The sequence below is a fragment of the Dothidotthia symphoricarpi genome, assembly GCF_010015815.1.
Source record: "Dothidotthia symphoricarpi CBS 119687 unplaced genomic scaffold P153scaffold_2, whole genome shotgun sequence".
NCBI classification, from domain to species: domain Eukaryota; kingdom Fungi; phylum Ascomycota; class Dothideomycetes; order Pleosporales; family Dothidotthiaceae; genus Dothidotthia; species Dothidotthia symphoricarpi.
The window spans coordinates 1206259-1219869 of NW_022985009.1; the positions used below are offsets into that span (position 1 = coordinate 1206259).

General features: G+C 49.4%; 5 protein-coding genes across 5 annotated transcripts; 3 read left to right on the plus strand and 2 right to left on the minus strand.

Moving 5' to 3' along the window:
* Nucleotides 1-1401: 1401 nt before the first annotated feature.
* On the plus strand, nucleotides 1402-3194 carry P153DRAFT_419867 (uncharacterized protein; the record flags this gene model as incomplete). Its single annotated transcript, XM_033672209.1, has 1 exon — nucleotides 1402-3194. Exon 1 carries the CDS (start codon nucleotides 1428-1430, stop codon nucleotides 3192-3194), a length of 1767 nt encoding a protein of 588 aa, XP_033528485.1. The 5' UTR covers nucleotides 1402-1427.
* A 904-nt stretch (nucleotides 3195-4098) lies between these two features.
* Nucleotides 4099-5622, plus strand: P153DRAFT_409503 (uncharacterized protein; the record flags this gene model as incomplete). The annotated part of the gene is made up of 3 exons (XM_033672070.1): nucleotides 4099-4158; nucleotides 4206-5027; nucleotides 5182-5622. 3 exons carry the CDS (start codon nucleotides 4099-4101, stop codon nucleotides 5554-5556), a joined length of 1257 nt encoding a protein of 418 aa, XP_033528486.1. The 3' UTR covers nucleotides 5557-5622.
* Nucleotides 5623-8414: 2792 nt separating this feature from the next.
* Nucleotides 8415-8927, minus strand: P153DRAFT_381277 (uncharacterized protein; the record flags this gene model as incomplete). The annotated part of the gene is made up of 1 exon (XM_033670031.1): nucleotides 8415-8927. One exon carries the CDS (start codon nucleotides 8925-8927, stop codon nucleotides 8415-8417), a length of 513 nt encoding a protein of 170 aa, XP_033528487.1.
* A 1023-nt stretch (nucleotides 8928-9950) lies between these two features.
* Nucleotides 9951-11014, plus strand: P153DRAFT_427957 (uncharacterized protein; the record flags this gene model as incomplete). Its single annotated transcript, XM_033672694.1, has 2 exons — nucleotides 9951-10426; nucleotides 10534-11014. 2 exons carry the CDS (start codon nucleotides 9951-9953, stop codon nucleotides 11012-11014), a joined length of 957 nt encoding a protein of 318 aa, XP_033528488.1.
* A 376-nt stretch (nucleotides 11015-11390) lies between these two features.
* On the minus strand, nucleotides 11391-12723 carry P153DRAFT_409506 (uncharacterized protein; the record flags this gene model as incomplete). Its single annotated transcript, XM_033672071.1, has 4 exons — nucleotides 12454-12723; nucleotides 12084-12172; nucleotides 11729-12026; nucleotides 11391-11600 (listed from the first exon to the last, which is right to left on the minus strand). The coding sequence occupies exons 1-4, from the start codon at nucleotides 12706-12708 to the stop codon at nucleotides 11391-11393; spliced, it is 852 nt and encodes a 283-aa protein (XP_033528489.1). The 5' UTR covers nucleotides 12709-12723.
* Between the last annotated feature and the right edge of the window lie 888 nt (nucleotides 12724-13611).

Consider the following 13611-nt stretch of genomic DNA (forward strand, 5'->3'; position numbering starts at 1 on the left):
AGCTTAATTGTAAGTTAAAATCTAGCTTAATTATAAGCTTAAATCTAAGCTTAATTATAAGTAGGCTTGTAGGTAGGCTCTATTATAGGTAGGCTTGTAGGTAGGCTTAATTATAAGCTCTATTATAGGTAGGCTTATAGGTAGGCTTGTAGGTAGGCTTAATTATAGGTAAGCTTATAGGTAGGCTTTATTATAAGCGTGTAGATAAGATAGTATTAATAGTTAAGTTTTTAGCTTATGTAAGGTAGGCTAGAGCAACGTTATTACAATTAATTATAGTGCTAGTAATAAGAAATTTAAGAAAATTACTAAGTATATATATACGCAGTGTAAATTTACTTATACTTAGTGTAAAGTGTAAATTTACCTAATTCTGCGGTGTAAAATACCTAGTGCCGGTGTAAATTACCCTAACGCAGTACCTTAGTAAATTACTCTTCTTTTCTAGCAGAAATACAAGTTAAAAGATAGGAATACATAATAACACGTGTTGTAACACGGTAGCAAGTGGTGTAGTAGAGTTATAAGTGTAGTAATAAGCAGTAACAAGGGTTATAAAATAGTAACAAGCTATAACAAGAGGTATAATATATAGTAACAAGGCATAACAAGCACTAACACGCGGTAACAAGGTATAATAAGCATTAACACATAATAATACGCAGTAACACAGCCTAGCTAGAGGAGTAACAAGACGTAAAAAGGTATAATAAGGCGTATCACGCAGTGACAGGGTATAACAAGACATAACATAGCGTACTGAGAGTGGTAACACAGTCTAACAAGGTGTAACAAGGCATAACAAGGTATAACAAGAGTAGTAATAACAAGTAACAAAATATAAGAAAGTATAATATGCAGATAAAAGGCATAATAAGTATGTAACAAGGCATAACAAGTATAGAACAAGGTATAACAAGCATGTAACACATATATAAACAGCTTAACAAGGTATAACAGGTACGTAACAAGCATATAACAAGTAATAACAGGGCGTAACAAACTATAACAAGGTATACTAAGGTATAGGAAGCGCGTACTAAATACGTAACAATGTATAACATGTACGTAAAAAGACCTAATACGCTATAAGAAGCACGTAGAAAAGCGTAACAAGGCATTACAAGCATGTAACACGTTATAATACGAACGTAACAAGCTATAACAGGCACGTAACAAGCTCAGAACAAGCAGTGATAATAGTTATAACAATCTCACATTCCGACAAAGTATTTGTTATGGTAGCGAAACTTTTGTTTCAACATTCCACATGCTATCGTATTAGTCGATGCATTGTGGAACATAAGTTGAGACGTGGTGGTGGTGTTGCGGAGTTCTCGGAGGTGCCAAGATGACGTTCTTTGCTTGCGCTCGCCAAAAGTTCAGACGACACCACCATCACCTCCAATAAGATCTCCATCCCCAAAATGGCGCCATCAAGAGCCTATGTACCATCAAGAGCCCTTTTACGCGCCCTTTCACGACCTCAACCGCTGCGATGTCCGTTCGCGCGCCCTCTCCCCATCCAACTCCTGCGCGGCAAACGCACAAAAGCAGCGAAACTCGACAACTCCAACGTAAAAGAGGCGGGGAAAGCCAAACACGACATCATACTCGACCCCAAGATTCCCGGCATAAAACCGCTCAGATTCTTCGACTCGGACGCAGATGTAGACAAGGCAATGCGGCCGTTGCCCGACTCCGAGCTCGAGGCGGATGACATGCCTGTCATAAACTGGTATGAGCAGGACTTGGACAAGGGCGGGCCGCGGCGTCTGATACAGCGCATAGCAACGCCGGAAGACCGCAAGAAGGACAAGGAGATGTTCCTCATGATCGAGGAGTCGGCGACGAACCCGGACTACGACGACGCTGAGCTGAACAAGCGCCTGATGGACAGTCTGATGTCGAATCCGAACTTTGCCGACTTGACGCAGGAGCTGAAGGAGATTAAGCAGGGCATCAAGACGAAGGAGGAGATTAAGGTGCTGGATGAGCAGGCGGAGAAGGATGCCCAGCCGGAGATCAAGCAGTTCAGCGCGGGTCTGCGCATGGCGACACATCAGGCCATTCAGGACCTGATTGACGATCCGGATGTTGGCGACGCCAAGGCTGAGCTGCGAGAGGTGCTCGACAAGATGCCGGAGATGGAGGACATCGAAAATCCTGAGTTCCAGGCCGCGCTGGACAAGGCGATGAGCAAGCTGAGCGGCAACGAGGCGCTCCAGAAGAAGATGGCCGCCAAGGCAGACGACGTGACAGACACAGACTTTGACAAGGAGTGGACTCAATTCGAGACCGACGTCGACGACACCATCAAAGAAGGTGAGAGCGACGACTCGGACCTCGGCTCCAACTCCCTCGAGGACCTCGAAGACGTCGACAAGCTGCTCTACCAAATGCGCGACGTCCTCAAGTCCCTCGGCGGCGACAGCCAACTCGAAGCCGAGCTCGAACGCGAACTCGACGCCGAGCTCAGCGACGATCCAGAATCCAACGACGAAGCCATATTCGAGCGCGAAATGGACCCAGAGGAGCTCGCCGAAGAGCTCACAAAGCTCGCCGCATCCTCCAAGCCCCCCTCGACGCCCGAGTCCACGGCAGAAGACAACATCCCCGCAGACCTACAAGCCAAAGTCGACAAAATAATGGACGACCCCCGCCTCATGGAAAAGCTCACCTACATCCAAAAACTCATCTCAGAATCCAAACAGTCCCCAAACGACCTAACCACAATCGCCCACGAAGTCGCACCCGACCCCCTCATCCTCGACCCCGCCCGCACAACAACACTCAAACAGCGCATCGCCGCCGTCCGCGAAGACCCGGAACACACCGCCGCCCTCGACAACCTCCGCGTTACCCTGCTCCCCCCCTTCAACATCTCGCCCGCCCTCAAGTCCTTCAACCAGGCCATCGAACTCGCGTATATCGGCGCAAACGATGATATTCGTCGGATTCTGTGGCGCGCGTACCAGAAGGCGCGCGAGCTGCCGACGTTCTTGCAGAATGTTAGTGACGATGCGTGGGATATCTTGTATTACTCGCAGGCGGTTACGTGGGGGAGCAATCAGAATCGGGAGAGCCATTTGAGGGTGCTGTTGGGTGATTTGAGGAGTCTGGGCAGGGAGGGGCCGCCGACGCATCCTGGTTCGCTTGTTAATAGGGGAGAGGGCGAGGGGGTGGAGGAGTGATGGGTGGTAGGGGTGGGCGGGATATGGTTGATTGGGTTGGTTTTGTATATGTCGGTTCAAAGTCGATGGCTATCAGGACTCTTTGATCTACACTCATACACTCACACATTCTCTTTTTTTAACCCACTCTCACTTCATGTCCCCGTCCCACCCTTTCTCCACCAACAAACCTCCTTCCCCGTACCAAAAATCTGCATGCACGTGAAAGTAGCAATTCGGGGGGCTAGGATTCGCTCTACGGTTTATGCGTTCACAATCCAGACCCAGGCTCACATCGTTACGATAATAATTCTTAGTGCCCAGGGCCATGCCCGCTTTCCCATCAATGGAGGGGGAAGACAAACCACGACATGCTATGAGCAGCGAATTACACGTCGACAGAAGCAGCCTTGGGACCTAGACTTAACGAACCAGACTTCAAGTGCCGGCTACCAAGGGTCTTGCACACTCGCGCCTGAGGCTATTAATAGATTCTTCCCATGCGGAGAGTGGGTTTTAGCTCCCTTACTACGCCAGGGTACCAGGCTGCATGTTGTGCGGTATCCGCCAGGCTCGATCGAGTTGTAATCGCAAGGCTGTGAGTGGATATGTGAGGTCTACCACGATCGTTTTTACGTTTTGCTGGTGTGGTTCATGGTTTTTGGCTGGACGGATACAAAGTATTATGGCTGTGGTTCCTTGGTTGATGTATCGTAAGTGGGGTTGTGGTGGGAGGTTTTTGGTTGGTGAAGGGAGGAGGAGATGGTTGAAGCGGAATTCTGTGAGGGGGTGAGAGTATAAGAGGAGTGCTGGAGTTCGTTGTTGTTGTTCATATCTTCCTCGAATTCCAGATACCCATGTTTGAAGAGCTTTTAGCAATAATCATTAATACTCCTCGTTAGCATTTTCATAACATCCTCACACAATGGCCGCAAACAATGAGTTCTCATTGATTCCTCGAGATAATGAGAGTACCAAGGACACAGTAAGTCATCTACTTATCTCTTGTCAACATTGTCTGACATAATACAGAGCCCAAGTCGACCAGAAAGTCAAACCGGCTTCGAAACGAGGCACCTAGACACAACAAAGCCAAGCGATGCCCAAGCGGCACGAAAAGACAGCCATGTTTCGATTCCAGACCATCTGGTGTCCTCATCATCGTGCACAGCTGGGCTGAATGCGATGCGACAGCAGTCTCATAGGCGTCCGACGGATGAGCTAAAAGAGGCCATTGAATCCAAGGGCGAAGCGATGAGGAAGAAAGCCCTGGAGATTGCTGCTGGGTCAGAGCCTGAAAGCAGTATGAGGAGTGGGAAGAGCGTTGAGAGCCTGCCGTGGATTACTCCTTCTTTCTCGCCTGTTGGTGCGGCTTCCGTTTCTGATGGGAGGGCAGTCGTTGGTAGTGACGACGCTCTGTCTACAGCACCCCTGAGCGATACTGCAGGACTGAAGGGGTATGCTGATCGGGAGAAGAAAGCAGAGGCCAACGTTTTTACGATGTTGCGGGGAAGAAAGATTCCCGAATCCTCTCCAAGTTCAACGGATGACGAGCCAGCGACTACAGTCGCGATCCATGGAGACGAAGGTCTGGTATACCCCGACCAAAGCACGATTACACGGAAATGGCCCAAACCTCCCAAACGAGCGGTAATTAGGGATGCGAACGGCTCCGCTTTCCACGAGCACATGAACGTCGAGCACCCGTTCGTGGTCCCATCCGACGCTGCAGCACATATGGCAGAACCCAGACAGAGACAGGAGGTTACAAAACCTGGCCCCGAGTATGCACTAGTAGCCAGTATGCCAAACTCTCCCGTGTCGGAGGATGCAAGAGAACGAGAACCCCCATTCGTCGGTCGGGCGCGTGAGAAGGAGAAGACGGTGGAGGAACCAAGGCGCTCGCGTGCTTTACGGTACTTTGCTTGTCGCCCATGATGAATTGGCTCAGCTTTCAGGCCCTTGTGGTTCTGTGGTATTCTTCACGCAGCCTGTGTGTCTGGCGTAGGGCTTACGGTGGGTGACGAGCAAGGTGGGCTCTTGTATGCTGCAAGGCCTGTTCTGTTCCTCCGTGGGTCATGGCGGACGTATACTGGGCGGCCTAAGTTCCACGTCTGTCGTGCGCTGTGTGTGGCTCGACGTGCGGTGCGGTAGATGGAGAAGGTATTCTGGGGTGGGCCGCAAGGAGATGGTCACTGATCGAGGAGAGCGCGAGACACTTACTGGCAGATACCAGACTGCGGCGAATATGAGCGGAGCAGTCAGATGCAAGCTTGAGTACCTCCGGGAAGGGTACGGAGCAAGTGCACCTTCGGGCTTGATTGCACCAAGAGCATGCCAGTATATCACATCTTGCTCTGTCACCTCCTGTACCTCCACATAGCCAGGCTTTATCACGGGCAGCCACATTGTCAGGCAGGCTTTCCGATAAGCAGCAGCTCAATCTCGCGTTCCCTTCGATATCTACCCCACCCCATTGGCTGTTCACTGTCATTGCTATGACGAACCAGAAAAAGCTAGCGCCTACTTGGCGAAATTTGCGCACAAAAAGGCTGCCCTCGCCTCGTTCTCACCTCGTCCTCAACACAAACGCCTCCACTACTTTCTCATGAAGCCACTACTACCTCTTTTCTCTCTCGAACTAGCCTTCGACCATAAGCCCATTCTCCTTCTCTCTCCTTCATCACAAGAGCCCTTGAGGCCGCCCACTATGCTCACGGCGGCGAGTCCGCAACAGACTCGCCTCGCAGCCGTTCAGTCAGGAGAGGAGAGAGTTGCTCCTCTCCATGGCTCGCGTCCAGACTGACCCCGACGCGTACGTGAGAGCTCGGCTCTGTGGCATGGCGATGCCTGCACCGCATGCTCCAGTGAGTCCCCTTCATCTGACTTTTTCTCCCTCCATTTGCTAACAGTGACTTGAGTAGCTTCCTATGGAGCAAGGGACCTTGCACAAGTGATTGGACCTATTGGGTCTACTTGCTTTTGGAGCCAACAAGTTCATGTTCACTCAGAACGACTTTCCCGGCAGCCTCACAATGTGGAAGACCTCACTGCCCGCCCATGGCCTCTGCACTAGTTTCGGAGTTCGATACTTGTAAGTCCTTCCTCTTCACATACTCAATCTTGTCTAACACCTTGCAGCAACCTTTCTTGGTGAAGACACAAGACGTTTTTATTACAGGCTATCCTGTCACGGTAAGCTCCACCATGCTCTTTCATCATAGCTTCCATGCTGACCATATATATCCAAGACACCACAGTGGGAGGATGCATGGTCGCGCAAAGACGTCGAGCCCGAGGAGATACAAGTGAGATTGGTTGGTTGATACTGTCATAGTTGGAGGTATGGTGAGACTGGAGTATCTCGACACAATGCATCATCGCAAAGTGAGGACGTCAGGCAAGTTACACGGTGCTGGCGACTGAGCGGTGCGAGGCTGGGGCCCCACTCTCGAGATACATGGATTGTGGTTTGTTGTTGCTGCAGGCAGCCGTTACTAACTACCCGGAGTTTCTGATCTTCGATGTTTCCAGTGTCTTTACCCAAGATCACCTACCAGCGAGGTGCTTTTGAGCGAAGGCACTGCTTTCATCGAAGGTCAAAGACTCCGGGTAGATAGTGGTGGTTGCCTGCAGTGATACCTTGGATTTGGTACTGTGAAATACATCCTTCTACAACATTTTGTCTTCCTCATTCTCTTTTAATGTGCCCATTGTTGGAAGTGAGCTTGATGACAGCTTGGACTACGAGTTGCCTTGAATGATGAATCTGAACGACTCGGAATGTTGTTGTGTCGTTTGCCTCTATGGCGGGGACGTGGCGGCCTAACCGCATGACTGAAAGGGCAATACGTGATGGAGTAAACTTTACCTGGCTGTCCATTGCAAAAGCGATAGATACGAATTTGATTCACTTGGAGTTATTTCTCTCGCCTGTCTTCGCTGGTTGTTTCACGGCCTGTGAAGTGCTCCGCCAGCACGAAAGACGCGCGCGCGCACTCACCGCTATACACAGCAGAGATGTGTTTGCACAAACAATTGGCAAAAAATGCAGGACCGGTCACTGGTCAATCACTGCACAGCCGAGTTCGTACGCCAATGACTGACACATGAACGCGCCCCACCCACTGCCACTTCACTGTTTACCATTCAGTGCACTGACAAAAGCAAAAAAAGAAGTCACCCCGAGGTGAGCTGGAGTCGAACCAGCGAGCAGAGCAGTGTGCAGATAGACAAACAACATCAAGAAATCAAACAAATCAAATAAATCTGTACGTACCTTGTGTGTTCTGATCGATGGCCTCAACAGAGGTCATCGAAGCGGAGTACCGCTGAGCCATTCTGGCTTTGTTGTTGAGATGTAGCTGGTTTGCCTGAACTATATGGTGGGTAAAAAGGGCCGTAAGGAATGAGGAATTTGTGAGAGCGGACGGGCGGGGAAAAGCGGACAGTGGGGCGTTGTTGTTGTGACTCGGGTATCCGGCCTGAGGGATCGGGGAGGAGTGAAGGTGCATGTACTTTTGGCTGACTCGAGTGCTGAGACGGAGCTGGACGCTGGACGAGTTGCATGCAGTATCTCTGTGAGCATGTAGTGATCATGGGGGTCTTTGAACATACGCGCTCACTACAGTGATGTTTTGATGATCATGTTCATCACAGTCCCCGACGTCTTTTGTGAACAAGCGTGAGGCCACACTACACCCGACGTATGTGATCTTGTCTACCTTTATCCGAATACAAGATGTGTTTCACAATGAGCATTGAAGATTGTTTGCCGTTCTTTCGTGTTGTGAAGATTAGGCAGGTGTCTCACGTTGATGGCAAGGGCATTGTCAATCTCAACGAAGTGATGAGGTACTGTGAAATTATTTTTATTAATCATTGCTATCTCTGTCATTGTGCCTTTTCGCTTTGCGAAAGAAGTATACGTGTACAAATACTACAAGTAAAATTTGTTAAAGAAATGACCTTATTGCTCCAAGCTTAAGTACGGAATCCAAGTACAAATCCAGCCTTGCGATGGATTGTCTCCTCTGCTCCACATCAATTGCCACCAGGAACGCAGAAGGTATGACCAGCAGCAAAAAGATGGCCGGTCTGGACGCATCCGACCCCGCCACTCTTCTTGGTGAGCTTGGTGGATTTTGTCGGCGTGCTTTTGTTACCTCCTCATCTACGCTTTGGACAGGCCGAAATGCCCGCAGCGTCAGGCTCTCCCAATTCTGTGCCAGAACTACATGGTTAGAGTAGCTCGCCAATGTGCGAAAGTCCATGCTCAAGGTCTTTGCAGCTCCTCGTACCTACGTTGATACGTTTGCAGTCAACATCAGCACAGCGCCAGACATAGAAATTAGCGAACTCGAGGACGAGGCTCCAAGACCTCGTCCCGGGAGCATACGCAAATGGTAGAGAGCCTCGACAAAGGATGACCAGATCTTCGTCAGCACCGGTGGGTGCGAAGGCATTGATTTGGAACTGGAGGCGAAGATGCTCGACATACTCACCGATGCACTCCAGAGCAGCCGCAACGTGTTTTGCGTGCACATTGTTGATCTCGCCATTGATGAGTAGCCTCGAAAAGGGGCTCTTGTCAGCGACTGGCCTCGCACCATTCGTGTAAGCGTTGATCGGAAGATGATAGATGCCGTTGTGGTAAGCCGTAGCTGTATCTAGGACAGCGTCGAGTATGGAGAGCTCGACGCAAGGTCTTTTGACCTTGCCGATGGAGCATACGCGGATGATAGGAGAGGGCATGACGTTGTGCCATGTATGTTGTAGGAGTCGACAAAGCCGATCCTTTGTGCCGACTACAAGATTATGTTTGGTGACTTTGTTGGTGTCAATGCCGGTGAGGCTTGTAGCGTCGGAACCTCGTCGCCCAAACCTTCAGTCGAGCACTGAGGAGTGAATACCTGTGCTTTTATGCAGTAGAAGGCTGTGAATCCGGTAAGTGCACCCGGAGTGCTTTATTGTCTCTTGACATCGTGTTTTGCTTCGTAACCAAGTGCTGGTAGGCAATATTAGCAAGTGTAACGGCGAGGACAAAGATTCTGTTGTAAGGGCTACCTACAACAGGCGCTCCATGCACATCAACACATAGAATTGATAGTACTTGCCATGTCGATTGAGGGCATAGTGACTTGGCCAGGCGATGTAGTCGAAGTTCCGAACAATGCGGCACTGCTGCGTTGGGAAAGTCAGCCCTTGGCTACGTGACGTTTGGCGGTAATTATAAGATCTTACCGGCGCTAACAGTGCGTATGCATCTCAAAGTAGACGTGCGCTTTGAACGGAAGTTTTGAGGTGGCTGAAGAGTTGGTGAGATGGGGAGGGTGAGGAGGTGAGCGAAGTTGAAAAGGTCGAGCCCAAGGAAGCTTCTCAGACCACCGAAAAGCTTCTAGCTGCGGTGGAATGGCAGCCGCTCGTTCTTCCTTCCGTTTTGTCGAGCAGCTAGAGACGGCTAGCGTAGATGTGAGCGTTCCTAAGCTGGACACTCGAGCAAAATTGTCAGTAACATCATATATGTCGTTCTAGAAGGTGCATGTTTTGCCATTATATTTGCAAGTCTAGCCGTGATATAGCTTGTGTCAAGCAATGTTTCTGTGAAAGCGATGCAAACTGAATGCCCACTACCATTCCCCTTTGGGTGTAGCGTCATATCACAGTCAATAAATGCACCTCAAGCCCGTTCACTGATGAGTTTACCACCCCACTTCTGCCTCTCAACCTCCATTTCATCACTCGAACTCGCAATTCCGAACGCCTATCGACGCAACCATGCAATTTTTGTTCAACTTGGCCGTTCTGGCCATCGCTATCATGACTGTCTCCGCGTCTGGCATCCCGTCCGTCTTCAACTACAGTCAACTTCCTTCATGTGCCCGAAACTGCAAAATTCTCGATATCTCCGAGCGAAATTGTCTGCCTCCTGCTGCACCTGTATCCGGCAACGCGACTTATGTCGACTGCGTGTGTCACTCCGAGTACCTTCGTAAGCTCCACAATGACGGCGAAATCTGTCATGCGTTTTGTGCTCACGAGGACGATGTTCTCATCTATGACTACTACACCCACCTCTGTGGTACTGCTCGTGCTTCTCCGACCATGTCATCGCTACCAGTCAGCACCCTGGTATCCTCTGGAACATCTGCCAGCACCATTACTACCTCCACAGGGGTAGTAGAGTTAGACACAACTGCGGAGCCTTCGCCTGCAGAGGCATCACAGGAAGCTATAAAGGATCCCAGGATACGGTAAGTTGGAATACTGTATTCGGCAAGCTGCTTTAACCGGCCATTTGTCGTCATTGCAAGACTACTTGTCGGACGTCAGCCCAGGACATTGCGCTAACAGATTGCAGGCTACGCGACAGCTGGAAGTTCCTCTTAATTCCTGTGGGTGTTATAATCTTCTTCACGCTCTTCTTCCTTGGCTTCGCCATTTATCGGCGCCAGCGACGCAATTCCAAGAACAATCGAGATCTGGAGCGTGCCAATCAATACAACCAACCCATGCCCCTCGAGCAACTCTCCTCCCCATCATCGCAACAACTGCGCGAGAACAACACCTGGCCTGGCCAGACACCGGTCAAACCTAACTTGACAAGTCTTATGTTTATCCATAAACCACCGAATCGTGACCCCAACTTTGGGGCCCACTTGCGGTTCTACAAAAGCCAGATCGTGGAAGAAGAGAGACTCAAAGTCATCAGGGGAATTAGGCCATTGCCCAAGGCCCCAAAATTGTCGCTGGAGAAGATTGATGCTCTGATGATGGAGAGGATACGACAGTTTGGACGTCCAGATCTTCCGCTGAGGATGACACCGAAGATCATGAGGTAAATGGAAGGCTTGTACAATTATTTGTGGTTTTCGTGATAAGATTTCAAAAAGTTATGGGTGGCTGGATGTATCTTGACCATAATGTTAGGACGAGGACGGCATGGGTTTGACGGCGCGTATTTTGGCAGAACTGTGGCAACGGCATGTTTTGAGTTAACAGTGAAATCTGTTCATTTATCTGCTTGGCTTCTACTTCTACGTTTGAAGAGTGTTCTTTATCAAAATTTAGACAGTGGTTGGTGTACGCACCCTTGTCTTGCCGCTCCATGACATTTTCAGAGTGGCTGCCTCGCAATGTAATCGTATCATGACTCTCACACATCCTTACTTCCTCAACGTCCATATCAAAACGTTCCTTGCGCTTGATGCATTTCCATCAGCTGCCCTTTTCCGATTGATTATTCCCGCCGTCATCCTTTTCATCGTCATCATCATCATTTTCCTTTGTGTCCTTGTTGTCTCCATTGCCCTCTATGCTCGCACTACCTTCGTTATCCTCAATGTCCTTGTGGCCTTCAGTCTCAATCCCTCTACCGCATCTCCAGCATGTTTGTTGTTGTATTCGGGACAACGGTATCTCATTCGTCTTGGGTCATAGGCTGTAGAACCCTCTCAGGCTACTCGGTGTTGGACATGTTGATAATTCCTCGACCTCGATCAAAGCCCGCGCAGCGGGTAACGGCTGCTCGCGCATGCATGTCCCTTATAATGTACCTGAATGGAAATCGATGGCGCCGTTCGTAATTCTAGCGCTGTAGCCGTTGTCGCCGGTGTTGTCTCTGCTGTTCTTGAGCGCGTTGTTCTTCTGCACGGAGCAGTCTTTTGATTCGAACTGCTTCTTGAGCTTCTAACGAAGGGTAGAGAACTGTAAGGGTTGTGGGACGGCGGTGTGAGCGAGGCTTTTGTGAGGTATTTGGGTTCTCGGGGTCGGGTGGGGACGATGGTTGCATGTTGGAGATGTTGTTTAGGTGAATTGCTTAGGACAAGCGAGTAGAAGAGGCGTGACATATGTCTGTATGGTAGACGAATTGCTGTTCGCAGTTTTTCTGAACTTGATTCGGTCACTCACGGGACGGAGATGTTGGTGTTGGCAGGTTTGTTTGCAATCCCGACAAGGAACGGGTAGGCGCGTCCTACAGTCAACTCGAAACATTCGAACTTCACAACGCCATAACAAATACCAACATGCGACCAATTTTGGTGTATGTTCGATGTATTGTGGAGGGATGTACTTTTAGATTCGCATGTCTCTCTTCATTTTCAACAACTGCACCAACCTCAGACCGCGACTCGCTAATTACGTCACTGCTGCGTTGTTGCGCACTCTTTCTCTCCAACGGCCTCTCTGTTGACCCTCACCTTGCAGTTCAAAAGCTCTTTCCTCCCTCAATCAGTTACGCTTTACGTATTAAAACAACTCCTACCTTCGCGGTGCGTACCTTACCCTCTCTCTGCGGCTTCGGTTTGCCTCTCATATATCGCCCATAAACACTGGCGAGGCCAACCCTTTTGGCAAGTTCGCAATATCGACACCTTCGCAGCGAGATTTTGAAGAAGGGACACGCATATCGAGGTTTTGAGATGGGTGACAAAAGCGAGTAAAAAGGTTGGAATTGGAAGAGACCGTTCTTTCTGAGCTGAATCAGGATGGATGAAAACAGACTTGGATGTACACAAGGCTCAAGCAACACCATACTGATTGCCCCTATCTTGATGGGTTGCGTTTAGATTTCTCGAGTTGCTGACATGAGGACCCACAGACTCGATCGCTACAGTTCTTCATACGTCCAAAAGTGTACCCAGTACCTACACGATGAACCAATGTCGGGCAAAGCTTTTCTATTCATAGTTGAAAATTAGCGGTCACTTCAGAGCGAAATCGCTCGTATTAAAGCAAAGTCTTGCGGTCACGAGCGATGGGTGCTGCAAACGACAATGACGAGATCTAGCAGTCTAACATTGTTAGACGTGGGTTGAACCAGGAAATGGTTGGTTCTCTATCAAGACTACCGATGTTCCACATACGCTGCGATCTTCTAGCTTGGTTTGATCATGGGAGACTATACGATAGTCAAGATTGCCAAACGATAGCCTATCCAACGACATACATCCAAAGCCGAGTTCTGATGAACATACGTGCGATGTGCTCAGCAATCTGCGTCGGCTGCTACTCTTGAAGAAATTGGCGACGCGCATGAGACTGGTTTTATCAACGCGATGAAATCTCCCTCCGGATGCGCCGACTCACTTTCGTCGATCATCAATGTGACTAGAAACTTCTGCAATCTTTTCGGCAAGTGCAGGAGCGTGTAATTGATGTCGTGTCGGGCATCGATGCGTTCCGCGCTGGCGCTAGAACTTTTGGCTCAGCTGACGACGATGCAGCATTCCTGACTTGATGACCAATGGTGGTCACAACATACACGAAAACCAGTCAAATCAGAGAAAAGACTACGAAGAACGAGCGAATTAACCTCACCCTTATTCGGACTAGACTAGTATCGTCGCATTGTTTCAAGGAATGTAATCAACTTTGCTGTCGAGTGAACGAGCAATCAATTCCTAACATCGCAACTCCTGATCAACCTCATTAGTCC